Source organism: Oncorhynchus clarkii, unplaced genomic scaffold (genome assembly GCF_045791955.1).
Source record: "Oncorhynchus clarkii lewisi isolate Uvic-CL-2024 unplaced genomic scaffold, UVic_Ocla_1.0 unplaced_contig_12495_pilon_pilon, whole genome shotgun sequence".
Classification (NCBI taxonomy): domain Eukaryota; kingdom Metazoa; phylum Chordata; class Actinopteri; order Salmoniformes; family Salmonidae; genus Oncorhynchus; species Oncorhynchus clarkii.
Genome location: NW_027258111.1, coordinates 68,142 through 95,753, shown reverse-complemented (window position 1 = coordinate 95,753; position 27,612 = coordinate 68,142). Strand labels below are relative to the sequence as shown.

General features: G+C 43.4%; 2 protein-coding genes across 6 annotated transcripts in view; both read right to left on the bottom strand.

Moving 5' to 3' along the window:
• LOC139395693 (zinc finger protein 850-like) overlaps window positions 1-3,335 on the bottom strand; it is a 31,069-nt gene extending 27,734 nt beyond the window's left edge. For 4 of the 5 annotated variants that reach the window (XR_011630572.1, XM_071143029.1, XM_071143031.1 and 1 more), the window contains exon 1: window positions 2,922-3,330. Coding sequence is in view for 4 of the 5 variants with exons in the window: in XM_071143029.1 (XP_070999130.1) it covers window positions 2,922-2,930 (9 nt within the window). In the remaining variant the exon portion in view is untranslated. Of the gene's footprint in view, window positions 1-2,921 lie in introns of all 5 variants that reach the window. The other variant, XM_071143030.1, reaches the window with a different exon arrangement.
• Window positions 3,336-12,859: 9,524 nt separating this feature from the next.
• Window positions 12,860-27,414, bottom strand: LOC139395694 (zinc finger protein 585A-like). The gene is made up of 6 exons (XM_071143033.1): window positions 26,897-27,414; window positions 26,368-26,533; window positions 20,427-21,728; window positions 14,961-15,365; window positions 13,678-14,808; window positions 12,860-12,920 (listed from the first exon to the last, which is right to left on the bottom strand). Exons 1-6 carry the CDS (start codon window positions 26,903-26,905, stop codon window positions 12,868-12,870), a joined length of 3,066 nt encoding a protein of 1,021 aa, XP_070999134.1. The 5' UTR covers window positions 26,906-27,414; the 3' UTR covers window positions 12,860-12,867.
• Window positions 27,415-27,612: the final 198 nt, after the last annotated feature.

The window sequence follows — 27,612 nt, the reverse complement described above, 5'->3', positions numbered from 1 at the left end:
CACTGACGTGATCTTCCTGTCCGGGTTGGCCCCCCCTCGGGTTTGTTTCCCATGGGGGAGATCTTTGTGGGCTATACTCGGCCTTGTCTCAGGGTAGTAAGTTGGTGGTTTGAAGATATCCCTCTAGTGGTGTGGGGGCTGTGCTTTGGCAAAGTGGGTGGGGTTATATCCTGCCTGGTTGGCCCTGTCCGGGGGTCTCGTCGGACGGGCCACAATGTCTCCTGACCCCTCCTTTCTCAGCCTACAGTATTTATGCTGTAATAGTCTACGTGTTGGGGGGGCTAGGGTCAGTCTGGTGTATTTCTCCTGTCTTATCCGGTGTCCTGTGTGAATTTAAGCACGCCCCCTCTAATTCTCTCTCAATTTCTTCTCTCTGAGGACCTGAGCCCTTGGACCATGCCTCAGGACTACCTGGCCTGATGACTCCTCTCCACGCTTCTTCTGTGGTTCCTGCTGTTCTAGGGAGTTTTTCCTAGCCACGGTGCTTCTACATCTGCATTGCTTGCTGTTTGGGGTTTTAGGCTGGGTTTCTGTACAGCACTTTGTGACATCATCGGTTAATGTAAAAGGGACTTTATAAATACATTTGATTGATTTTACCATTTGAAAGTAGTCAACTGGGTGGGACTTCCTATGGTTTAAAGAAGCATCACATAATTTCATCCAGGTAGGCAGGAGGGACCTGCCAATGAATTATACTCATGAGCAGAAGGATCACATAATTTCATCCAGGTAGGCAGGAGGGACCTGCCAATTAATTATACTCATGAGCAGAAGGATCACATAATTTCATCCAGGTAGGCAGGAGGGACCTGCCAATTAATTATACTCATGAGCAGAAGGATCACATAATTTCATCCAGGTAGGCAGGAGGGACCTGCCAATTAATTATACTCATGAGCAGAAGGATCACATAATTTCATCCAGGTAGGCAGGAGGGACCTGCCAATTAATTATACTCATGAGCAGAAGGATCACATAATTTCATCCAGGTAGGCAGGAGGGACCTGCCAATTAATTATACTCATGAGCAGAAGCATCACATAATTCCATCCAGGTAGGCAGGAGGGACCTGCCAATTAGTTATACTCATGAGCAGAAGGATCACATAATTCCATCCAGGTAGGCAGGAGGGACCTGCCAATGAATTATACTCATGAGCAGAAGGATCACATAATTTCATCCAGGTAGGCAGGAGGGACCTGCCAATGAATTATACTCATGAGCAGAAGGATCACATAATTCCATCCAGGTAGGGAGGAGGGACCTGCTAATGAATTATACTCATGAGCAGAAGGATCACATAATTCCATCCAGGTAGGGAGGAGGGACCTGCTAATGAATTATACTCATGAGCAAACATACCATAACTGCAGGCCAACCTTGGCTTAATAACTGTTTAAATAACACCCTCCGGGAGGCGATATGCACCCTTTCAGGTTGTTTACCAACTCATAGAAGTAGTAGTAAATTTACTCATTCAAAATGGAGATGGCCTCAATGGCGCTGCCCGTGCGCTCAGAGACGCCTTAATGAGAGGTACAACGCTGCGATCTTAATAAGACATCTCTATTCTCCCAACCGACACAATCAGAGAACGGTTAGATCTGGTTCAGGGCATGGGAGCGGAATTCCACGATGTCCGGTCTCTGCTCTGTTCTTCAGAAACTTCCTTCACCCTTGGAGTTGAGTTGAGTAACCTAGCTAGGTCTGGGAGAGATCTGTAGACCCAACCAACAGAAATAACAAGGCATTCCACTAGTGCTGAGCAATTCGCCAAAATATCTGTTATTCTCCCTTTTTTTTAAACAACTAATTGACCAACGTTTCATTTCTTTCTGTGAGCTCAATGCGCACACTGCAGTTTCTCTAGATACACCAGATCCAGCCTGAACTGTGAGATGTAGTAGGGAGTTGTAGTTTCCAACAAGCTAATATTCCACATAATTACCACGTGCGCTAAACTAACTACAATGACCATAATCTAATGTGCATCTATTTGTCTGGTCTGTCTTTCTTTTATGCCTGCTACAGCATGATTTGAGAGGTATCTCTACCTGAAAATGCATGATCTAAGTGATTGATAGTTGCATGGAGAGGCAGGTAGCCTAGTGGTTAGAGCTTTGGGCCAGTAACCGAAAGGCTGCTGAATCGAATCCCTGAGTTGACAAGGTAAAAATCTGTCGTTCTGCCCCTGACATGGTGGATGTTGATTAAGGCAGCTCTCTCTGGTTCAGAGGGGTTGGGTTAAATGTATTAGACACATTTCAGTTAAGGTATTCAGTTGTACAACTGACTAGGTATCCCAATTTCCTCAATCAGCAGTCATAAAAGTATGCCTTCTTTACTTTAAAGAACTACAAAATAGTGATTGTCAGGCAGTAGCTCTGAGATGACTTGGCATAAAATGAAAGTCATAAAATAAAACAAATGTAATACACACAACTGACATATTTTAGAGTAAATGAATGGTTAATATGTGAAGCGCAGTAACTGTCATCACTACCATCATGGGAGTTTTATTAATAATTGTATCCTGTGCATCATTCAACCCCAATAATCGAAACAGAAAATAGTTTATTTTTCTGAATCGAACCGACCTCAAAAATAACTAATCGCTCAGCGCAGCGGGGAATGGTCGTGTTCGTGTGTAAACCAAGTATATGTCGGGAGAAGAGTGGAGAATGCTAAAGGCTAGCTACTATTCTGCCGACGTGTACTTGGTTTCCACAAGATCAATCCCCGCTACTGATAGCTAACGCTAGTTATCTCCATCCAGCCACTACCCATTGTGCTAACACCAATCCGATACTTCTTTTAAATCTGGGAGTGCACACTTTGGGAAAAGGGTGGAGAAACGGGACACAACTAGCTAGCTAGAGAACGTTTCGTTTGCTAGCAACCAAAGTCGTGGTTCTCACCTCCTCCATCTTGAATCCTTCAGGAATTGTTGAAGCAGTTAGCTAAATGCTGTAGCGGGAAATTAATTTCTGAAATCGTCCACGTCCTTCCTCTGAAATGAAATGTTCACCACGAGGTCACGTTAGCTAGCGAATGAAATAGTAGCACTTGCCATTACAATTTGACAAAGGTTAGCTAGCTAGGCTAACGGCAGCCAGGAAGCTAGCTAACTGCTTTGCTAAACCCGATTACAAAACTATTAAAATAGTACTTGGAAATATTGCCTGATCCGTGTTTACAGTTCAAGTTTGGCAACGTCACAGTATATTTTTCAACCGTATCATTGTGATATTTGACGAATTTCAAACACAATTACGTGGACAGCTAATCCAGACGGCTGGCTAGCTACATCAGCGTCTTTCTGCTTCCGGTCTAACTTCCGGTCCGGATTAGCTTCTACTGTGGACTCCGCTATACCGCCACCACCAGTTCAGGAGCACATTGCAGTGGTGTTTTACATGTATATTTTAATAATACTGAGTTGACTGTTATTGATATTTTATATGCAGAGCTCCTGAGGCATCACCTAAATGTGTAATACACAGAGTGGAAGAGGAGAAGTCCAGGGGCTACATGACTCAGGCTGCTTCCCTGACTTGACCTCTACAAGATTATCAGCAGATTCCATCACCGTCATCTACCATCCTCTGACCACTCCCTCCGCTCAAACCATGAACTGACCCGCTCCTCTTCGGAGGATGCAGCGTTCAAAGACTCGGCCTCTATTCGTCGACCTGTCATGATATATTGCTTGTCATTTTTGTTGTTGCAGGGTAGCCTAGTGGTTAGAGCGTTGGACTAGGAACCGGAAGGTTGCAAGTTCAAACCCCCGAGCTGACAAGGTACAAATCTGTCGTTCTGCCCCTGAACAAGGCAGTTAACCCACTGTTCCTAGGCCGTCATAGAAAATAAGAATTTGTTCCTAACTGACTTGCCAAGTTAAATAAATAAAGGAAAAATACATTTAAAAAATGTGTTGTTGTGTTTGAAGCGTTTTGGGATTCTATGAAAAACCCTATAGAAGTGTAATAAATGATTAGTAGTAGTGTATTGTAAATCCCAGTAATATACTTCAGACGACCCTTCTCACGCATCGCTAGTGGAGAAAAGCAACGAGCAACTTTTACAAGTTGTAGATCACAAATCTTACTCTTAATACAATTCATTATCAATTAATGGTCTTCATTTTTCGGTTCCGCTTCCTGAACCATGAAACACATTATTTGAAGCCTGTTTTGTTGGGTGGGCCTTAGAATTTACTTCCATGAAAATTAGACCATTTGGAATTTACTTCCTGGATTGAAATAGCTGTGAAAGCCACGGCAAATATGATGGATATACTGACAGGATACATACAGTACGTCTCTCCGTTGGGAGTCGTTGTCCACAAAAGCGGCACGGCGGGCTGTCAAGCTTCGCTCTATCCTTTCTTTGGATTGGTGAATACATCTCATCTCATTATTGTAATCCAGTTTTGAATATTCAATGAGGGTTGTTGACGTCAACCGCCGTTATTCAATGGGGAGAGATGCTATGCCCCATTTCATGAATATGCATAGCCATCTTGAGATGATATAAAGTGTTTTTTTTTCTTAAAGTTTCGGGGATGTCACGTGTCCTACTTATATAAGTACACTCGTAACAACTTAAGCTTTACGCCTATTAGACCAAATAAAACTCAGGTAGCAAATCTTTATTTGTTGTTGAACAATCCGACACTCTTTGGCCTCCATACAAAACTCCTTGCTTGGTGGGCAAAACAACGCCACCTGCTGGAGAGAGAAAGATTTCCCGCCGAGTTAGACACTCCGTTCATTTTCCTCTGGTGAGGGCCACTTCCACGTTACTTCTGGGTCGTGTCCCATAATCTCTTGAATGGGCTTCAAGATTATATGATCAAATTCATGAAAACGCGGTCATTTAAGATATATACATTTGCTCATAACCGTTGCCTTTTATCAAAATATTTGACGCTCAGAAACGAATTCCCATCTCCTAAAGTTAGAAAATTTGAACTACCACTCTTGCAGCCTTGTTACCATACTGGAGCGTGGTAAAAAGATTATGCTGGGTTTTGTGACTGAACCTGCCAGTAGTTTTTTGTAGACCTGCAAACCAGACTGTATAAAATAAGGAGGAAGCCATTAACCGCGTCACCCTTATGTGAAGTCTCAGTGGCGCGTTTGAAGATCAGGAAGTGTCATTTCAGCATGTCGCCATCTTGCTATATGGAGGAGTTTTTTGGAAACACGGCAGTTTGAGCTACTCCAGGAGGTGAAACATCACATGCAGTTTGAGCTATTCCAGGAAGTGACGTTGAAGGCTAGCTCAGCACTGCTCCCTTTCATTGGGATGTGTGTGATTTTTAAATAATCGGTTCAAGGACATACCTTGTTTGGGGGCGGCATGTAACCTAGTGGTTAGAGCGTTGGACTAGCAACCGGTTACTAGATCAAATCCCCGAGCTGACAAGGTAAAAATCTGTCGTTCTGCCCCTGAACAGGCAGTTAACCCACTGTTCCTAGGCTGTCATTGAAAATAAGAATTTGTTCTTAACTGACTTGGTCAAAAGTATTGGTCATATTGTGTAACGAAAAAATAATGTGAACGAATATTGACCATGAAGTTTGCCATATTCCCATTGATTATAATGGGGGACTACAACTTTCTGAAAACACTGCCTCAGTACCCCGGTCGGCCTTGATATCCTAAATGAGAGAAGGCAGCTTGTTCTCCCCTGCTGTAAACTCTTGAAAGATAGTCTGTTGGGAGTTGTAGTTTATGATGAATGAAATGTAACCTTTCGGCTTCGTACTCTTTTCTGGGCATCAAATAAGTTGAAAACCGATATGGTAATTCATTCAAATGAAAACACATACATTTTACAATGCAGTTCCAGTCAAAAGTTTGGACACACCTACTCGTTCAAGGGTTTTTCTACATTGTAGAATAATAGTGAAAACATCACAACTATGAAATAACACATATGGAGTCATGTAGTAACCATAAAAAGTGTTAAACAAATCAAAATATATTTAAAAATTTTCAAAGTAGCCACCCTTTGCCTTGATGACAGTTTTGCACACTCTTGGCATTCTCTCAACCAGCTTCATGAGGTAGTCACCTGCAGTGGTGTAAAGTACTTCAGTTAAAGTACTAGTTACATTTGGAATGCTTATAGCAGGACAGGAAAATGGTCTAATTCACACACTTATCAAGAGAACATCCCTGGTCGTCCCGACGGTCTCTGGTCTGGCGGAATAACTAAACACAAATGCTTGGTTTGTAAATGATGTCCGAGTGTTGGAGCCCCTGGCTATCTGTAAATAAAACAAATAAAAACAAGAAAATTGTCCCATCTGGTTTTCTTAATACAAGGAAGTTGTAAGTAGTAATACTTCTACTTTTGACAGTTAAGTATATTTCAAATCAAATACTTTTAGACTTTTACTCAAGTAGTATTTTACTGGGTGACTTTCACGTTTACTTAAGTAATTTTCTATTAAGGTATCTATACTTTTACTCATTTGACAATTTGGTACTTTTTCTACCACTGGTGACCTGGAATGCATTTCAATTAACAGGTGTGCCTTGTTCAAAGTTCATTTGTGGAGTTTCTTTCCTTCTTAATGTGTTTGAGACGATCAGTTGTGTTGTGACAAGGTAGGGTTGGTATACAGAAGAGCCCTATTTGGTAAAAGACCAAGTCCATATTATGGCAAGAACAGCTCAAATAAACAAAGAGAAATGACAGTCCATCATTACTTTAAGACATGAAGGTCAGTCCATCATTACTTTAAGACATGAAGGTCAGTCCATCATTACTTTAAGACATGAAGGTCAGTCCATCATTACTATGAGACATGAAGGTCAGTCCATCATTACTTTAAGACATGAAGGTCAGTCCATCATTACTTTAAGACATGAAGGACAGTCCATCATTACTGTAAGACATGAAGGTCAGTCCATCATTACTTTAAGACATGAAGGTCAGTCAATCATTACTTTAAGACATGAAGGTCAGTCCATCATTACTTTAAGACATGAAGGTCAGTCAATCATTACTTTAAGACATGAAGGTCAGTCAATCATTACTTTAAGACATGAAGGTCAGTCCATCATTACTTTAAGACATGAAGGTCAGTCCATCATTACTTTAAGACATGAAGGTCAGTCAATCATTACTTTAAGACATGAAGGTCAGTCAATCCGTAAAAATTAAATAACGTTGAAAGTTTCTTCAAATGCAGTCGCAAAAACCATGATGTATGATGAAACTGGCTCTCATTTGTTTTTCAACAGGACAATGACCCAAAACACACCCCCAGGCTGTGTAAGGAGAGTGATAGAGGGCTGCATCAGATGACCTGGTCTCCACAATCACCTGACCTCAACCCAATCGAGATGGTTTGGGATAAGTTGGACCGCAGAGTGAAGGAAAAGCAGCCAACATGTGCTCAGCATATGTGGGAACTCCTTCAAGACTGTTGGAAAAAAACCTTTACTCATGAAGCTGGTTGAGAGAATGCCAAGAGCGTGCAAAGCTGTCATCAAGGCAAAGGGTGGCTACTTTGAAGAATCTAAAAAATATTTATGTTTAAATATTGATTTGTTTAACACTTGGTTACTACATGACTCCATGTGTTACTTTGTAGTGTTGATGTCGTCACTATTATTCTACAATGTAGAAAATAGTACAAAATAATGAAAAACCCTTGAATGAATAGGTGTCCAAACCTTTGCCTGGTACTATATATCTCAAATGAATTTGAAGATGCCCATTTTTAGCCCATTTGTAGCCTACAAAACCAGAACCCAGAAGTTAAAATGACACTTCACTTTCATAGGGTATTGAAATTCACCCCAACCCTGCAGTGTCATCTCTATTATCCTCTCCTCCATACCAGGTAACTAAGGTGTATCTTCTAAGACACCTGAGGTAACTCTTGTTAATGACATTTGCTTACCGTGTATCACAAATGAAAGAACCAATCAAAGTCATTATCTACTTGGCTCTTTATTTTTCGACACAACACTACAGATAACGTATTTTCATAATATGTAGCCGTCTTTGTTGAGTATAAACATCGAAATAAAAGAGAGCTTCTTGTAAACATACACCAGTGCCTTCAGAAAGTATTCAGACCCCTTGACTTTTTACACATTCTGTTACGGCCTTATTCTAAAATGGATTAATTATAAAATCCTCATCTATCTCCACACAACACAATACCCCACAATACCCCATAAAGACCCAATACCCCACAACGCCATGCCACAACACCCCAATGCCCCATTACCCCACAACACCCCATAAAAACCCAATACCCCACAACAACTAAATACCCCATAATGCCAAAATGCCCCAATACCCCACAATGCCCATTACCCCACAACAACAACACAATACCCCATAAAAACCCAATACACCACAACGACTCAATATACCACAACACCCCACAATGCCACAACAACGACACAAAAATACCCCACAATGCCACAACACCCCACAATGCCACAACGACACAATACCCCACAATGCCCCATAAAACCCAATACACCACCATGACTCAATATCCCATAATGCCACAATGCCCCACAATATCCCATAATGCCACAATGCCCCACAATATCCCATAAAAACCCACAACGACACAGTGCCCCACAACGACACAGTGCCCCACGACACAGTGCCCCACGACACAGTGCCCCACAACGACACAGTGCCCCACAACGACACAGTGCCCCACAACGACACAGTGCCCCACAACGACAGTGCCCCACAACGACACAGTGCCCCACAACGACAGTGCCCCACAACGACACAGTGCCCCACAACGACACAGTGCCCCACAACGACACAGTGCCCCACAACGACACTATACCCCACAACGACACTACACCCCACTATACCCCACAACGACACTACACCCCACTATACCCCACAACGACACTATACCCCACTACGACACTATACCCCACAACGACACTATACCCCACTATACCTCACTATACCCCACTACACCCCACAATACCCACTACACCCCACAACGACACAAAGCTGAAACAGGTTTATAGACACGCTGGTAATTTTTTTGTTGGCAAAAAAACAAACATCTTATTTAAATAAGTATTCAGACCCTTTGCTGAGACTCTAAATTGAGCTCAGGTGCATCCTGTTTCCATTGCTCATCCTTGAGATGTATCTACAACTTGATAGGAATCCACCTGTGGTAAATTCAATTGACTGGATATGATTTGTAAAGGCACACACCTGTTTTTCAGCAGAAGGGACTGAGAGTCTAATCAGGATTGAGGGAAAGAAGAACAGAGCAAAAGACAGAGAGATCCTTGATGAAAACTTGCTCCAGAGCGCTCAGACCGGGGCGAAGGTTCACCTTCCAACAGGACAACGACCCTAAAGCACACAGCCAAGACAACGCAGGAGTGACTTCGGGACAAGTCTCTGAATGTCCTTGAACGGCCCAGCCAGAGCCCGGAATTGAACCCGATCAATCATCTCTGGAGAGAACTGAAAATAGCTGTGCAGCAACGCTCCCCTTTCAACCTGACAGAGTTTGGGAGAAACTCCCCAAATACAGATGTGCCTAGCTTGTAGCGTCATACCCAAGAAGACTATGCTGTAATCGCTGTCAAAGGCGCTTCAACAAAGAACTGAGTAAAGGGTCTGAATACGTACAGCTGAAGTCAGAAGTTTACATACACTTTGGTTGGAGTCATTAAAACTCGTTTTTCAATCACTCCACAAATTTCTTGTTAACAAACTATAGTTTTGGCAAGTTGGTTAGGACATCTACTTTGTGCATGACACAAGTCATTTTTCCATTTTTTTTTACAGATTATTTCACTTAAAATTCACTGTATCACAATTCCAGTGGGTCAGAAGTTTACATACATTAAGTTGACTGTGCCTTTAAACAGCTTGAAAAATTTCAGACAATTATGTCGTCATGGCTATTTGAGTCAATTGGAGGTGTATCTGTGGATGTATTTCAAGGCCTACCTTCAAACTCAGTGCCTCTTTGCTAGACATCATGGGAAAATCAAAAGAAATCAGCCAAGAATTTCCAAACGGCTGAAGGTACCACGTTCAGCTGTACAAACAATAGTACGCAAGTATAAACACCATGGGACCACGCAGCCGTCATACCGCTCAGGAAGGAGACGCGTTCCGTCTCCTAGAGATGAACGTACTTTGGTGCGAAAAAAGAACAAATCAATCCCAGGACAACAGCAAAAGACCTTGTGAAGATGCTGGAGGAAACCGGTACAAAAGTATCTATAACCACAGTAAAACGAGTCCTATATCGGCATAACCTGAAAGGCCGCTCAGCAAGGAAGAAGCCACTGCCCCAAAACCGCCATAAAAAAGCCAGACTACAGTTTGCAACTGCACATGGGAACCAAGATCGTACTTTTTGGAGAAATGTCCTCTGGTCTGAAGAAACAAAAATAGTACTGTTTGGTCATAATGACTATCGTTATGTTTGGAGGAAAAAGGGGGAGGCTTTCAAGCCAAAGAAAACCATCCCAACCGTGAAGCACGGGGGTGGCAGCATCATGTTGTGGGGGTGCTTTGCTGCAGGAGGGACTGGTGCACTTCACAAAATAGATGGCTGCATGAGGGACGAAAATGATGTGGATATATTGAAGCAACAACTCAAGACATCAGTCAGGAAATTAAAGCTTGGTTGCAAATGGTCTTCCAAATGGACAATGACCCCAAGCAAACTTCCAAAGTTGTGGCAAAATGGCTTCAGGACAACAAAGTCAAGGTATTGGAGTGGCCATCACAAATCCCTGACCTCCATCCTATAGAAAATTTGTGGGCAGAACTGAAAAAGCGTGTGCGAGCAAGGAGGCCTACAAACCTGACTCAGTTACTGTAAGGAGGAATAGGCCAAAATTCACCCAACTTATTGTGGGAAACTTGTGAAAGTCTACCCAAAACGTTTGACCCAAGTTAAACAATTTAAAGGCCATGCTACCAAATACTAATTGAGTGTATGTAAACTTCTGACCCACTGAGGATGTGATGAAAGAAATAGAAGCTGAAATAAATAATTATCTCTACTATTATTCTGACATTTCCCATTCTTAAAATAAAGTGGTGATTCTAACTGACAGGGAGTTTTTATTAGGATTAAATGTCAGGAATTGTGAAAAACTTAGTTGAAATGTTTTTTTTTATTTTTATTTTTTTTACCTTTATTTAACTAGGCAAGTCAGTTAAGAACAAATTCTTATTTTCAATGACGGTCTAGGAACAGTGGGTTAACTGGTCTAGGAACAGTGGGTTAACTGCCTGTTCAGGGGCAGAACGACAGATTTGTACCTTGTCAGGTCGGGGGATTTGAACTTGCAACCTTCCGGTTACTAGCTCAACGCTCTAACCACTAGGCTACCCTGCCACCTCTACGCTCTAACCACTAGGCTACCCTGCCTCTAACCACTAGGCTACCCTGCCGCCTCTACACTCTAACCACTAGGCTACCTACCGCCTCTACACTCTAACCACTAGGCTACCCTGCCGCCTCTACACTCTAACCACTAGGCTACCCTGCCGCCTCTACACTCTAACCACTAGGCTACCCTACCGCCTCTACACTCTAACCACTAGGCTACCCTGCCGCCTCTACACTCTAACCACTAGACTACCTGCCGCCTCTACACTCTAACCACTAGGCTACCCTACCGCCTCTACACTCTAACCACTAGGCTACCTACCGCCTCTACACTCTAACCACTAGGCTACCTACCGCCTCTACACTCTAACCACTAGGCTACCTACCGCCTCTACACTCTAACCACTAGGCTACCTACCGCCTCTACACTCTAACCACTAGGCTACCTACCGCCTCTACACTCTAACCACTAGGCTACCTACCGCCTCTACACTCTAACCACTAGGCTACCTACCGCCTCTACACTCTAACCACTAGGCTACCTACCACCTCTACACTCTAACCACTAGGCTACCTACCGCCTCTACACTCTAACCACTAGGCTACCTACCGCCTCTACACTCTAACCACTAGACTACCTACCGCCTCTACACTCTAACCACTAGGCTACCTACCGCCTCTACACTCTAACCACTAGGCTACCTACCGCCTCTACACTCTAACCACTAGGCTACCTACCGCCTCTACACTCTAACCACTAGGCTACCTACCGCCTCTACACTCTAACCACTAGGCTACCTACCGCCTCTACACTCTAACCACTAGGCTACCTGCCGTCCCGGCTAAGGAGTATGTAAATGTGAAATTTCCGGGGAAAAAAATACCTGTTTTTGCTTTGTCATTGGTATTGTGTGAATGTTGATGAGGGGAAAAAACAATTTAATCCATTTTAAAATAAGGCTGTAACGTAAACAAAACGTGTAAAAAGTCAAGGGGTCTGAATACTTTCCGAATGCACTGTATATATTTTACGTCAAGATGTTCAGGGCTAGTTCTTGTTTCCCCCCTTTCCACCATGCTACCGTTGACTCCTCCTCTTCATCTATGATACTATTGGCTCTTCAGTCTTGACCCCCGCCAGCCTGGTCCTCCTCAGGAAGTGAGATGTGGCGTCTCTTCTTGTGTCTCCGGCCACATTCGTCACAGCTGTAAGATTTCTCTCCTGTATGAACTCTACTGTGTATGTTAAGGTCTGATGATCTTGTTAAAGCCTTTCCACAGACAGAACAGGGGTAAGGTTTCTCCCCATGCGTCTCCTTTGTGTCCAAAAGTGATGCTTCATCAGGTCTGCTCGTCTAAAACTCTTCCCACAAACAAAACATCTGTACGGTTTCACGTGTTGTGTCTTTTTCAGATCAAATAACCGTTGCCAGTCTGTCCCACACACAGAGCAACTGTCTCTCTGAGCTTTGAGATTCCCCTAGGTTTCTTTAGGTTCTCCTGATGTAGAGGTTCTCCCCTCCGAACTTTCGTCTGTGTGAATGAGAAAACATAGGTTAGAAGGTCCAGTAACGTCAAACATGTGATTTCCTGTATTTTATACACATTTCCACACTAAGAGGTTAGGAAAAAAAATACTGTGAAAATTATGATAATAAAATTCTTGCTTGAGAATTTGCTCTACGAAGATATGTTTTTTTGTTTGTTTTTTTAATTTTTGGGGAATTTTACCCCTTTTTCTTCCCAATTTCATTGGTATCCAATTGTCTTTAGTAGCTACTATCTTGTCTCATCGCTACAACTCCCGTACGGGCTCAGGAGAGACGAAGGTTGAAAGTCATGCGTCCTCCGATACACAACCCAACCAAGCCGCACTGCTTCTTAACACAGCGCACATCCAACCCGGAAGCCAGCCGCACCAATGTGTCGGAGGAAACACCGTGTACCTGGCAACCTTGGTTAGTGCGCACTGCGCCCGGCCCGCCACAGGGGTCGCTGGTGCGCGATGAGACAAGGACATCCCTACCGACCAAGCCCTCCCTAACCCGGACGACGCTATGTCTGTGATGGCATAGCTGGCGCTGCAGTACAGCGCCCTTAACCACTGCGCCACCTGGGAAGCCCGATATTTGTTTATTTTAATTGAAAACAATCACAGCAGGGTACTTAATAAAATGAAAATTCATATGGTGTTAAAAACAGTGGCATTGGATTTTTAAATAAAAGAGCGATGTTCATTCAAAGTCAATATTGTATTAATGTAATTCATGGCTGTTCTGCTTCCACTTACCGAGACGATGAAGATCCCAACCAACCTCTTCTCCAGCTGAATGGATCAGACCACCAACTTCCTCATCTTCTCCCTCCCGCTCTCCTTCAATTGTAACAGGGTTTTGAAACTCAACAGGTGGTAAACCAGCATGAGTTTTCTGATGTCTCTGAAGTTTTTGAGAACTAATGAAGCTCTGGCCGCATTTAGTGCGGCTGTAAGGTTTCTCTCCTGTATGATATCTGTGGTGGACTTTAAGGCCTGCTGATCTCGCAAAACTCTTATCGCAGACAGAGCAGGAGAAAGGTTTCTCTCCAGTGTGTGTCCGGAAATGCTCCTTCAAGTAACGTGCTTCAGAAAAATTCTTCCCACACACAGAGCAGGAGTGGGATTTCCCTTCTATGTGCAACAGTCTGTGTTTACGCAGGGACGAAGCACATCCAAACCTCTTGTCACAATCAGGGCAAGGGTGTCGTTTCTCTCCAGTGTGCACTGACCGGTGGTCTTCAAGATATGCCTTCTCGCTGAAACTCTTCCCACACACAGAGCAACTATAAGGTCTCTTTCCTGTGTGAGTCTTCTCGTGCTTCAGGAGTTGTTTAGACAAGGCAAAGCTTTGCTCACACATAGAACAGTGGTGGGGTTTCCCTGTGTGTTGCAGAGAGTGGTCCTTTAACTGATCTGGACGGCTGAAACTCTTTCCACAGACAGAGCAGGAGTGGGGTTTTTCTCCTGAGTGCATCAGGAAGTGTTCCTTCATGCGTGATTGTAAGCTAAAACCCTTCCCACACACAGAGCAGGAGTAAGGTTTCTCTTCTGTGTGTAACCACTGGTGCCTTTTCAAGGCTGAGGCAAAACCAAACCTCTTGTCACATTTGGAGCAGACGTAAGGTTTCTCTCCAGTGTGCACTATCTGGTGGTCTTGAAGATGTCTTTTGACACGGAACTCCTTTCCACACACAGAGCAAGGGTATGGCTTTTCTCCTGTGTGTATTCTCATATGTATTAGCAGTTTTGATAACTTTTTGCAGTCTTGTCCGCACACTGAACAACAGTGAATTTTCTTAGCTGTGTGATTCCCCTGGTGTTGTTCAGGTAGTCCTGATGTAGAGGGACTCCCTTCACTGTCAGAGCAGTGGTCATGTCTCTCTGCTGTGGGATAAGATGGGATGGATAAACTACGTGAAAATTTGAAACTGTAACAAAAAATATTTTTTGTCCTTGGAATAACTGAAAGTTATACAAAGATGTATAAAAAAAAATGTGCAATCCAAGCCTTTACCGAATAAGTACCTTAAACTTACCAAAAGCAGGATCCTCTTCCTCCTCTTTCACTATGATAACCAGTGGTGGTGTAAAACCATGACTCTCTCCTGTGTGCGTTCTCTGGTGTTTGGTAAGATTTGACGATGAAGAGAAACTCTCCCCGCACACAGAACAACTGTACAGCTTCTCTCCTGTGTGCAACGTCTGGTGTTTTTTCAGGTTTCCTTTGTCACTGAATTGTTTCCCGCAGACAGAGCAGGAGTAAGGTTTTTCTCCTGTGTGAGTTCTCATATGTATTAGCAGTTTTGATAACTTGTGACAGTTTTTTCCACACACTGAACAGCAGTGAATCTTCTTAGCTGTGTGATTCCCCTGGTGTTGTTTAGGTAGTCCTGTTGTAGAGGGACTCCCTTCACTCTCAGAGCAGTGGTCAGGTCTCTCTGCTGTGGTAAAGACATACATATGGATTAACTCAAATTAGTCAACACCCTGACTAAGTCAAAATGTTTGTTCCTGACTAAACAGAAAACACATATTGTAAATTTATAGGGCCCATATTTTTCTCGAAAATGCTACATGTTAGCTTTTCCCATGAGATAACCTGGCACAGTTAGCCCTAAGCTAACCACCAGAAAGATATTTTAAACCTCCAAATCAAGGTTGTTCCACTTAAAATCAAATCAAATGTTATTGGTCGTGTACACAGTATTCTGCCGTTGTTATAGCAGGTGCAGCGAAATGCTTATGTTTCTAGTTCCAACAGTGCAGTGTTACCTAGCAATATAAAACAATACATACAAATCCCACCAAAATGTATCAGAACAGTCCATATATATATATATACTGTATAGACAGTATATGAATAGGAACGGTGTATACAACAGTAGTTATATAGGACAAACATAGACTAGAATACAGTATATACATATGAGGTGGGTGTACCAGGATGTACATAATAATAATTAAAGTGACCAGCGTTCAATGTCTATGTCCATAGGGCAGCAGTCTAAGGTGGTAGCCGGCTAGTAACAGTGACTATGTCCATAGGGCAGCAGGCTAAGGTGGTAGCCGGCTAGTAACAGTGACTATGTCCATAGGGCAGCAGGCTAAGGTGGTAGCCGGCTAGTAACAGTGACTATGTCCATAGGGCAGCAGGCTAAGGTGGTAGCCGGCTAGTAACAGTGACTATGTCCATAGGGCAGCAGGCTAAGGTGGTAGCCGGCTAGTAACAGTGACTATGTCCATAGGGCAGCAGGCTAAGGTGGTAGCCGGCTAGTAACAGTGACTATGTACATAGGGCAGCAGGCTAAGGTGGTAGCCGGCTAGTAACAGTGACTATGTCCATAGGGCAGCAGGCTAAGGTGGTAGCCGGCTAGTAACAGTGACTATGTCCATAGGGCAGCAGGCTAAGGTGGTAGCCGGCTAGTAACAGTGACTATGTACATAGGGCAGCAGTCTAAGGTGGTAGCCGGCTAGTAACAGTGACTATGTCCATAGGGCAGCAGTCTAAGGTGGTAGCCGGCTAGTAACAGTGACTATGTCCATAGGGCAGCAGTCTAAGGTGGTAGCCGGCTAGTAACAGTGACTATGTCCATAGGGCAGCAGGCTAAGGTGGTAGCCAGCTAGTAACAGTGATTATGTACATAGGGCAGCAGTCTAAGGTGGTAGCCAGCTAGTAACAATGATTATGTACATAGGGCAGCAGGCTAAGGTGGTAGCCAGCTAGTAACAGTGACTATGTACATAGGGCAGCAGTCTAAGGTGGTAGCCGGCTAGTAACAGTGACTAAGTTCAGTGCAGGGTACTGGGCGGAGGCCTGCTAGTGGTGAATATTTAGCAGTCTGATGGCCAGATAGAAGCTGTTTTTCAATCTCTCTGTTCCAGCTTTAATGCACCTGTACTGTCTCCGCCTTCTAGATGGTAGCAGGGTGGACAGGCTGTGGCTCGGGTCCATTATGATCTTCTAGATGGTAGCAGGGGGAACAGGCTGTGGCTCGGGTGGCTGAAGTCCATTATGATGATCTTCTAGATGGTAGCAGGGTGAACAGGCTGTGGCTCGGGTGGCTGAAGTCCATTATGATGATCTTCTAGATGGTAGCAGGGTGAACAGGATGTGGCTCGGGTCCATTATGATCTTTCTTGGCCTTCCTGTGACACCGGGGGCTGTAGATGTCCTGGAGGGCAGGCAGCGTGCTCCCAGTGATGCGTTGGGCTGAAGGCGCCACCCTCTGTGGTTGCGGACGGTGCATTTACCGTACCAGGCGGTGATACAGCCCGACGGGATGCTCTCAATGGTGCATCTGTAGAAGTTTGAGGGTCTCCGGGGGCCAAGTTAAATTTCCTGAGCCTCCTGGGAAGGTTGAAGAGGCGCTGTTATGCCTTCACGACACGGCCTGTGTGACTGGATCATTTCAGGTTGTCAGTGATGGGCCTTAAGCTTTTCACCACCTTCGTCTCTCTCTCTGCCGTCTCCAGGATCAGCTCCTTCATTTTGTTGACGTTGACGGAGAGGTTATTTCCCTGGTTCCACTCCACCAGGGCCCTCACCTCCGACCTGTAGGCTGTCTCGTCGTTGTTGGTAATCAAACGATCCCAACACAACAGGCTAAAATTTCAGGCGGCAGTTTCAAACAGCTCTTACACAAAAAGGGTATTATCATCATTTGTACATTTTCACAGTATGATTCCATCTTCAGCGTGGACATACAGGACCAGGACATACAGGACCAGGACATACAGGACCAGGACATACAGGACCAGGACATACAGGACCAGGACATACAGGACCAGGCCATACAGGACCAGGACACACAGGACCAGGACATACAGGACCAGGACATACAGGACCAGGACATCCAGGACATACAGGACCAGGACATACAGGACCAGGACATACAGGACCAGGACATACAGGACCAGGCCATACAGGACCAGGACATACAGGACCAGGACATACAGGACCAGGACATACAGGACCAGGACATACAGGACCAGGACATACAGGACCAGTCAAAAGTTTGGAAAAATACTCATTCAAGGGTTTTTCTTTATTTTTTACTCATTTCTATATTGTAGAAAAAACAGTGAAATAACACATATGGAATCATGTAGTAACCAAAAAAAGTGTTAAACAAATCAAAATATATTTTCTATTTTAGATTCTTCAAAGTAGCCATCCTTTGCCTTGATGACAGCTTTTCACACTCTTGGCAATCTCTCAACCAGCTTCATGAGGTAATCACCTGGAATGCATTTTAATTAACAGGTGTGCCTTGTTAAAAGTAAATTTGTGGAATTTCTTTCCTTCTTAATGCGTTTGAGCCAATCAGTTGTGTTGTGACAAGGTTGGTATACAGAAGATATCCCTATTTGGTAAAAACAAGTCCATATTATGGAAAGAAAAGCTCAAATCAGCAAAGAGAAATGACAATCCATCATTATTTTAAGACATGAAGGTCAGTCAATTCAGAAAATTTCAAGAACTTTGAAAGTTTCTTCAAGTGCAGTAGCAAAAACCATCAAGCGCTATGATGAAACTGGTTTTCATGAGGACCGTCAAAGGAAAGGAAGACCCAGAGTTACCTCTGCTGCAAGAGGATACATTCATTAGAGTCACCAGCCTCAGAATGCAGCCCAGATAAATGATTCAGAGTTCAAGTGACAAAAATGGTAATAAAAACAGACATCTAAACATCAACTGTTCAGAGGAGACTGCGTGAATCAGACCTTCATGGTCTAATTGCTGCAAAGAAACCACTACTGACGGACACCAATATGAAGAAAAGGCTTGCTTTGGCCAAGAAAACCGAGCAATGGACATTAGACCGGTGGAAATCAGTCCTTTGGTCTGATGAGTCCAAATTGGAGATTTTTGTTTCCAACCGCCGTGTCTTTGTGAGACGCAGAGTAGGTGAACGGATGATCTCTGCATGTGTGGTTCCCACCGTGAAGCTTGGAGGTGGTGGTGTGATGGTGCTTTGCTGGTGACACTGTCAGGGATTTATTTATAATATTCAAGGCACACCTAACCAGCATGGCTACCACAGAATTCTGCAGTGATATGCCATCCCATCTGGTTTGTGCTTAGAGGGACTATCATTTGTTTTTCAACAGGACAATGACCCAACACACCTCCAGGTTGTGTAAGGGCTATTTTACCAATGTTATACAGGACCAGGGCTCAGCATATGTGGGAACTCCTTTAAGACTGTTGGAAAAGCATTCCAGGTGAAGTTGGTTGAGAGCATGCCAAGAGTGTTCAAAGCTGTCATCAAGGCAAAGGGTGGCTACTTTGAAGAATCTCAAATATAAAATAAATTGTTTTGTATCCTACATGATTCCATGTGTTATTTCATAGTTTTGATGTCTTCACTATTATTCTACAATGTAGAAAATAGTAAAAATAAAGAAAACCCCTTGAATGAGTAGGTGTGTCCAAACTTTAAACTGGTACTGTATATTCACACAATATGTAAAAAAAAAAAATATATATATATATATATATATATTGGCTGATGTGGAATTTGTTACAGGAAATAATCATGCTATCAGCTGGTCGTGTTAGCATAGGGCTACTTTTCTCATGCTATCAGCTGGTTGTGTTAGCATAGGGCTACGTTTTCTCAAGCTATCAGCTGGTCGTGTTAGCACAGGGCTACGTTTTCTCATGCTATCAGCTGGTCGTGTTAGCACAGGGCTACGTTTTCTCATGCTATCAGCTGGTTGTGTTAGCACAGGGCTACGTTTTCTCATGCTGTCAGCTGGTTGTGTTAGCATAGGGCTACGTTTTCTCATGCTGTCAGCTGGTCGTGTTAGCAAAGGGCTATGTTTTCTCATGCTGTCAGCTGGTTGTGTTAGCACAGGGCTACGTTTTCTCATGCTATCAGCTGGTTGTGTTAGCACAGGGCTACGTTTTCTCATGCTGTCAGCTGGTCGTGTAGCATAGGGCTATGTTTTCTCATGCTATCAGCTGGTTGTGTTAGCACAGGGCTACGTTTTCTCATGCTGTCAGCTGGTTGTGTTAGCACAGGGCTATGTTTTCGCATGCTGTCAGCTGGTCGTGTTAGCATAGGGCTACGTTTTCTCAAGCTATCAGCTGGTCGTGTTAGCACAGGGCTACGTTTTCTCATGCTGTCAGCTGGTCGTGTTAGCATAGGGCTACGTTTTCTCACGCTATCAGCTGGTCATGTTAGCATAGGGCTATGTTTTCTCATGCTGTCAGCTGGTCGTGTTAGCATAGGGCTACGTTTTCTCAAGCTATCAGCTGGTCGTGTTAGCAAAGGGCTACGTTTTCTCAAGCTATCAGCTGGTCGTGTTAGCAAAGGGCTATGTTTTCTCATGCTGTCAGCTGGTTGTGTTAACACAGGGCTAGGTTTTCTCAAGATATCAGCTGGTCGTGTTAGCACAGGGCTACATTTTCTCATGGTTAAAGCTTAAGCAAGAGGTCGCAAGTATGGACCCATTAAATATCAAAGCTATAGTACAACACAAACACTTTTACTCACCAAAAGCAGGATCCTCCTCCTCCTCTTTCACATCCAGTACAACAGACTCCTCTACCGCTGCAGACACCTGCTGCTGTGATCCCTGTCCAGGAGCTTGGCTCAGGCTAGCCACAGGTCCTTCTCCAGCATGGAGACAGGACTGATTTGCCGACGATAATTTATTTCTGCAGAGAGAGCAGGGGTAAGGTTTCACCTTAGTGTGAACTCGCTGGTGTCTTTTGAGGAGTGGTGAAGCTGAGAAACTCTTATCACACCGACAGCAGTGGTACGGGTTCTCTCCGGTGTGCTGTTGCATGTGTATCTTGAAAGTCCACGATTGGCTGAATTCCTTCCCACATTCTGAGCAGCTGTATTGTGCGACACTAGTGTGGGATTGTTTGTGTCTTGCTAGAGAGCTACGGTGAACAAAGGTATTTTTACAGGAGTTACACCGGTAAGGTTTCTCTCCATCAGCATTGACAAAAACAACAATTTCCTCCTCCTCCTCTTTGACATTAATTGCCAGCTCCTGTTCCTCGTCTTTGATCTTGATATTCATAGTTTTACTGCCCGATGACGCCGTATCTGGAATTCCCAGTGTACACTGGTTGCTATGGTTACTGGCATGGCTGCATTGACGTTTGCGAAGACCTTCGGTCGAAGCAAAACCCCTCCCACAATCAGAGCACTCGTAAGGTTTATCTCCAGTGTGCACAGTCTGATGCTGCCTGAGCCTTGATGGTGACTCGTATCTCTTCCCACACTGTGAGCATTGGTAAGGTTTCGGTGTGGGTGCTCCTGTATGGCGTCGTACGTGTCTCGATAGAGTTCCCTTACAGCCAAAGCTCATCTCGCAGTAGGAGCACTGGTGAGGTCTCTCCCCTGTGTGCTTTCTCATGTGCATCTTCAGTTCATATGCAGAGAAACATTCCTTTCCACAATCGGAGCACGGGTGCTTCTTTGTCGCGTCTGGCTGTTTCTCTCCAGGGTGGGTCATCTGATGTCTTTCCAGGTGGGGCTTTAGTGTGAATCGCTTCCCGCACACAGAGCACTGGTAAGGCTTTTCTCCTGTATGTGTTCGGAAGTGTCTCTTCAGTTTGGAGGGGTGAACAAAGTCTTTCCCACATATTGGACAGACGGAAGACTCCTTAGCAAGGTTTGTGTGTGTTCTCAGGTGTCTGTTGAAATTAGATGGGTGAGCGATCTCTATTCCACATTCTGGGCAGCGCCAAAACTTCTTAGGTCTAGGATTCTCCTGGTGCTGTTCAGGTTCTGCTGGTGCCCCATCACTAGAGCTGGTGTTAGAACTCGCTCCTCGTTCGACTGGAAAATAAGGCGGGGGGGGGGGGGGGGGGTCATTCAACCTCAAAAAACACAAGAGGCTTTTAACACCCGCGTTCTGAAATCGTTTCTATAGTTACATAACATAAGCGTTCCAGAAACATTTGTGTTCAAATGATGTGATTTGATCTCTGAGGAATACAGCTAATTGATAGCATCCAAATTGGCCATTCTAATTTAAGGGATTCATATGATCATCAGTAAATATAGTAATATATAATAAGTACCAGACATCCAATTAAAATGGTCAAAAGTCACCCGCAGACACCCATCTCACCCAGACAACCAGTGTTACAGTATCAGTTCTTTACAGTGCCTTGTATATAATATAATAATAATAAATATATAATAAGTACAGTACAGTACAGTACAGTACAGTACAGCCTCGCCAAAGTATTCATCATAACTATGTTGTTGCATTTTACAACCTGTAATTTAAATAGATGTTTTATTGGCGAGGGGGGGGGGGGGGGGGGGGGGGGGGGGTCATGTAAATAGTCCAAATTGGTGAAGTGAAATGAAAACTGAAAAGAGGACATATCTATTCACCCCCTTTGGTATGAAGCCCCTAAATAATATCTGGTGCAACCAATTACCTTCAGAAGTCACATAATTAGTTAAATCAAGTCCACCTGTGCGCAATCTAAGTGTCACATGATCTCAGTATATATATGTACACACACCTGTTCTGAAAAGGCCCCAGAGTCTGCAACACCACTAAGCAAGGGGCACCACCAAGCAAGCGGCACCATGAAGACCAAGAAGCTCTCCAAAACAAATCAGGGACAAAGTTGTGGAGAAGTACAGATCAGGGTTGGGTTATAAAAAAATATCAGAAACTTTGAACATCCCACAGAGCACCATTAAATCCATTATTAAAAAAATGGATAGAATATGTCACCACAACAAACCACAACAAACCTGCTAAGAGAGGGCCGCCCACCAAAACTCACAGACCAGGCAAGGAGGGCATTAATCAGAGACAACAAAGAGACCAACGATAACCCTGAAGGAGCTGCAAAGCTCCACAGCGGAGATTAGAGTGTCTGTCCATAGGACCACTTTAAGCCGTACACTACACAGAGATGTTTTTAAAAAAAACCTTTTTAACTAGGCAAGTCAGTTAAGAACAAATTCTTATTTTCAATGACGGCCTAGGAACAGTGGGTTAACTGCCTTGTTCAGGGGCAGACCGACAGATTTGTACCTTGTCAGCTCGGGGATTTGAACTTGCAACATTCCGGTTACTAGTCCAACGCTCTAACCACTAGGGTACCCTGCCGCCCCTTTACGGAATAGTGACCATAAAAAAGCCATTGCTTAAAGAAAAAAAATAAGCATGAAGCACAAAGACACTCCCCAAACATATGGAAGACTGGTGCTCCTGGTGCTGTTCAGGTTCTGTCTGGTCAGATGAGACTAAAATTGAGATTTTTGGCCATCAAGGAAAACGCTGTCTGGCGAAAACCCAACACTTCTCATTTCACAGAGAACACCATCCCCACAGTGAAGCATGGTGGTGACAGCATCATGCTGTGGGGATGTTTTTCTCATCGGCAGGGACTGGGAAACTGGTCAGAATGGAAGGAATGATGGTTGGCGCCAAATACAGGGAAATTCTTGAGGGAAACCTGTTTCAGTCTTCCAGAAATTTGAGACTGGGACGGAGGTTCACCTTCCAGCAGGACAATGACCCTAAGCATTCGGCTAAAACAACACTCGAGTGGTTTAAGAGGAAACATTTAAAATGTATTGTAAAGGCTTAGTCAAAGCCCAGAACTCAATCCAATTGAGAAGCTGTGGTATGACTTAAAGATTGCTGTACACCGGCGGAACCCATCCAACTTGAAGGAGCTGGAGCATTTTTGCCTTGACGATTGGGCAAAAATCCCAGTGGCTAGATGTGCCAAGCTTATAGATACATACCCCAAGAGACATGCAGCTGTAATTTCTGCAAAAGGTGGCTCGACAAAGTATTGACTTTGGGGGGGTGAATAGTAATGAACGCTCAAGTTCAGTTTTTTTTGCCTTATTTCTTGTTTGTTTCACAATATAAAATATTTTGCATCTTCAAAGTTGTAGGCATGTTGTGTCAATCAAACGATACAAACCCCCCCCAAAAAAACTATTTTAATTCCAGGTTGTAAAAGCAACAAAATAGTAAAAATGCCAGGGGGGGGGTGAACACTTTCACAAGTCGCTGTATGTCTGACGAGAACTGCGGCTTGGAGTATTGCTTCTTTGTAATGCATTCCTTGTGAATCTGGTGGTTTTATTTTATTCCCATGTTCAGACAAAATTCGACAATGAAGATGCTTGCATTATTTGCCATTAATTATTGTGGAGGAACCAGGTTTTGCCCACTAGAGTTTGGTTAAAGCATCAGGCTGCTAAGAGATGGACAAACAATTGCTTTCATGGGAGGACTGGCTTGACTTGTGAGAATGACCACACAATTTATTTTCATTATTATAAAAAGCTATTGGTTTTCTACCCAAAGTTGCATGGAAAATGTTTTGATCCACTTAATAAACACAGGAGACCAGTAAAATTGATAAAATGATGTGGCAGTAGCAGGAATAGTGGCATCTATCAGGAAAAACCTGGCACTTGCACACAAATGTTTGGTAAATAATGCAAGTTATTTAAAAGGCTAATTTCTATGAACAGATGAAAAAAAAACAATCACCAGATTCACAGGGAATGCATTACATAGTATGGAGAAGCAATACTCCAAGCCGCAGCTTCGTACTACTTGTCAAACATAGAGAACTAATACTATACACTGGTTGTTAGGGTGAGATTGGCATTGGGGTGTGGGGTCGGTTGGTGCCTTTTGAGAATTTTATTGGATTTCTCATACACTACATGGCCAAAAGTATGTGGTCACTGCTCGTCCAAAATCTCATTCCATAATCATGGGCATTAATATGGCCTCATTTTGATATGGACTCACTTCCACCAAACTTTATAGTTGGCACTATGCATTCGGACAGGTAGCGTTCTTCTGGCCTTTGCCAAACCCAGATTAGTCCGTCGGACTGCCAGATGGTGAAGCGTGATTCATCATTCCAGAAAACATGTTTCCGATGCTCCAGATTCCAATGGCGGGGAGCTTTCCACCACTCCAGCCGACGCTTGGCATTGCGCATGGTGATCTTAGGCTTGTGTGTGGCTGCTCGGCCATGGAAACCCATTTCATGAAGCTCTCTGCGAAGAGCTCTTGTGCTGACGTTGGCAGAGGCAGTTTGGAACTCGGTAGTGAGTGTTGTAACAGAGGGCAGTTTGGAACTCGGTAGTGAGTGTTGTAACAGAGGACAGTTTGGAACTCGGTAGTGAGTGTTGTAACAGAGGACAGTTTGGAACTCGGTAGCGAGTGTTGTAACAGAGGCAGTTTGGAACTCGGTAGTGTTGCAACTGAGGACATATGATTTGTTCACGCTACAGCACTCTGTGGTCCTGTTCTGTGAGCTTGTGTGGCCTACCACCATGCGGCTGAGCCGTTGTTGCTCCTAGACGTCTCCACTTCACAATAACAGCACTTACAACCGACCGGGGCAGTTGAGCTCTTCAGTCCAATGATGATGCCACGTTGAAAGTCACCGAGCTCTTCAGTAAGGCCGTTCTACTACCAATGTTTGTTTATGGAGATTGCATGGCTGTGTGATTGATTTTATTTTATAAATGTTTTCAATTTAATTTGACATGTTTTATTTTTCTTTTTTACCCCTTTTTCATGATATCTAAATTGGTTGTTCCATTCTTGTCCCATCGTTGCAACTCTCATACGGACTCGGAGAGACAAAGTTCGAGAGCTTTTGTCCACATAGTGTATCTTACTCAATGGAAGGACTAAGTTTGATCCAGATCAGATGTGGGTATTTATTGACTATTATGTCAACCCTATAAATCAAAAGGGCCCATTTGGATTCAATCAATTAGCTTCATTTCTCAGAGATTAAATGTAATTTCAACAACAAAATAATGTGGCAGGAAAGCGAATCTTATCTGTTACCAACTACAGACGCAATTTCATTGTGATGGTGGTTGTCATGGCTACCTGAAATGACATGGAATGATTCAAGGGGTAAACAAAATGTATGACTATTTTATAGCTATTATCGGTCACTGTCCTGTGTTTTTATTCCATAAACAATTAACCTTTTACTGAATTAAACAGATAGTGTGACCATCTGTAGATGAACTATCAACAAACTATCTGTTGATAAGCAACTGCTTGCCAATGTTACGTTGGGGTTATGTTTAGAATAAGGTTGGGGTTATGTTTAGAATAAGGTTGGGGTTATGTTTAGAATAAGGTTGGGGTTATGTTTAGAATAAGGTTGGGGTTATGTTTAGAATAAGGTTAGGGTTATGTTTAGAATAAGGTTAGGGTTATGTTTAGAATAAGGTTAGGGTTATGTTTAGAATAAGGTTAGGGTTATGTTTAGAATAAGGGTAAGGTTATGGCTAGTAGATAGATAGTTGACATGCTACTGATGTCTGTAGAGAATCTACAGGTGGATTATCCAAATAAAGTGTTACCAATTAAACTGCTATATATATATATAATGGAACTGTATAATCTCTGAGATGTCATTTATGAAGCATGTTTATTTACCAGTATTATCCACGTCCCAGTCTTCCTCCTCCTTGACTACAATGTTAAATCTGGGTATTTCACTGCAGTTGTCGATGTCTCTATGGTTAGAGTCAGGAACCAGTGACTCTGGAGGGTTGGGTTCAGTGGAGCAGGAGAGAGGGGGGTTGGATGGGTCAGCAGAATCCTAAAACAAAGAATAAGATTGAATTAGAACCCAAAATATAAACTTGTTATACTCCGATGTTTGTAAAGAAAGTAAATGTAAACAAACACTATTTAACCTCAAATCATGGTTAAAACTATCATTTTCATATCATGGGTGGTCAGTCCTTGCATCAATAGCTGTTAATGAATTTGAGAGTGGTTACATTTCTTCAGGTCACCTCTCAGCTTTTTTATTAGCTTCTAAGAGGGGAGGCAAGACCCTTTGTGATCGTTTCAACTACTAATTGAAGCTTTAATACTTAGCTAAATGAATTAGCTAACTAGCTAATACTTTAGGCATAGCCATCCCGACTGGTTTAGCATTAGTTATAGTCATTCTCACCTCATCCATCGTGAATTCTTCAGAAATAGTTTCCTTTGAAAGAGTTGGGTCACTGAATTAAACTAAAGCAGATTCTTCTCAAATCCCCGACAGTTCACCACGAGGTCACATTATCTAGCGGATTACTTTCCATACAACTCAGATAGCTAACTAGCTAGGCCAACGGTAGCTAGATCATTTACTTTCCTAGACCAGATAGCAAAACTGTATGAAATGGTCGTTGAAAATATCGCTAACTCCACGTATATAGTCCGAGTTGGGCAAAATCCAAGTCTAATTTAAACGACATCAAATGATATCAGACACATTTCAGACACTACCAATCTAAGCTAACTAGCTATCAACACAAGCATCTTCTTTCTTCCAGCCCAGCTTCCGGGTTAGATTCTTCTGTAAATCCGCATTACCGCAAAACAGCAGAAGGCTCTATGGGACACTAGCTTGTTACTAACTTTACAGTTTGAAAATATTGAAATGTTTTACCGGTACAATTAATAATATATGCATGGTTAGCTACCAGCTAGCTACATTAGTGTCTTCCTGCTTCCGGTCTAACTTCCGGTCCGTCCTCGACTCTGCTGCCGACCCATTCTGCATTTATCGCCCCCACCAGTTCACCGTCTTCTATGTGTCATGGCGGTCTGCAAACAAACGTTTATTTGCATGCCGCCATCTACTGTGCTGGAATGTACGATCAATCATGATCTGACCAATTC

Coding starts and splice junctions, on each gene's coding strand:
- LOC139395694 (XM_071143033.1), bottom strand. Junction 14,809..14,960: donor GGAAGAGGATCCTGCTTTTG/GTAAGTTTAAGG, acceptor CTTATCCCACAG/CAGAGAGACATGACCACTGC. Junction 12,921..13,677: donor TTGGGATCTTCATCGTCTCG/GTAAGTGGAAGC, acceptor TCATTCACACAG/ACGAAAGTTCGGAGGGGAGA.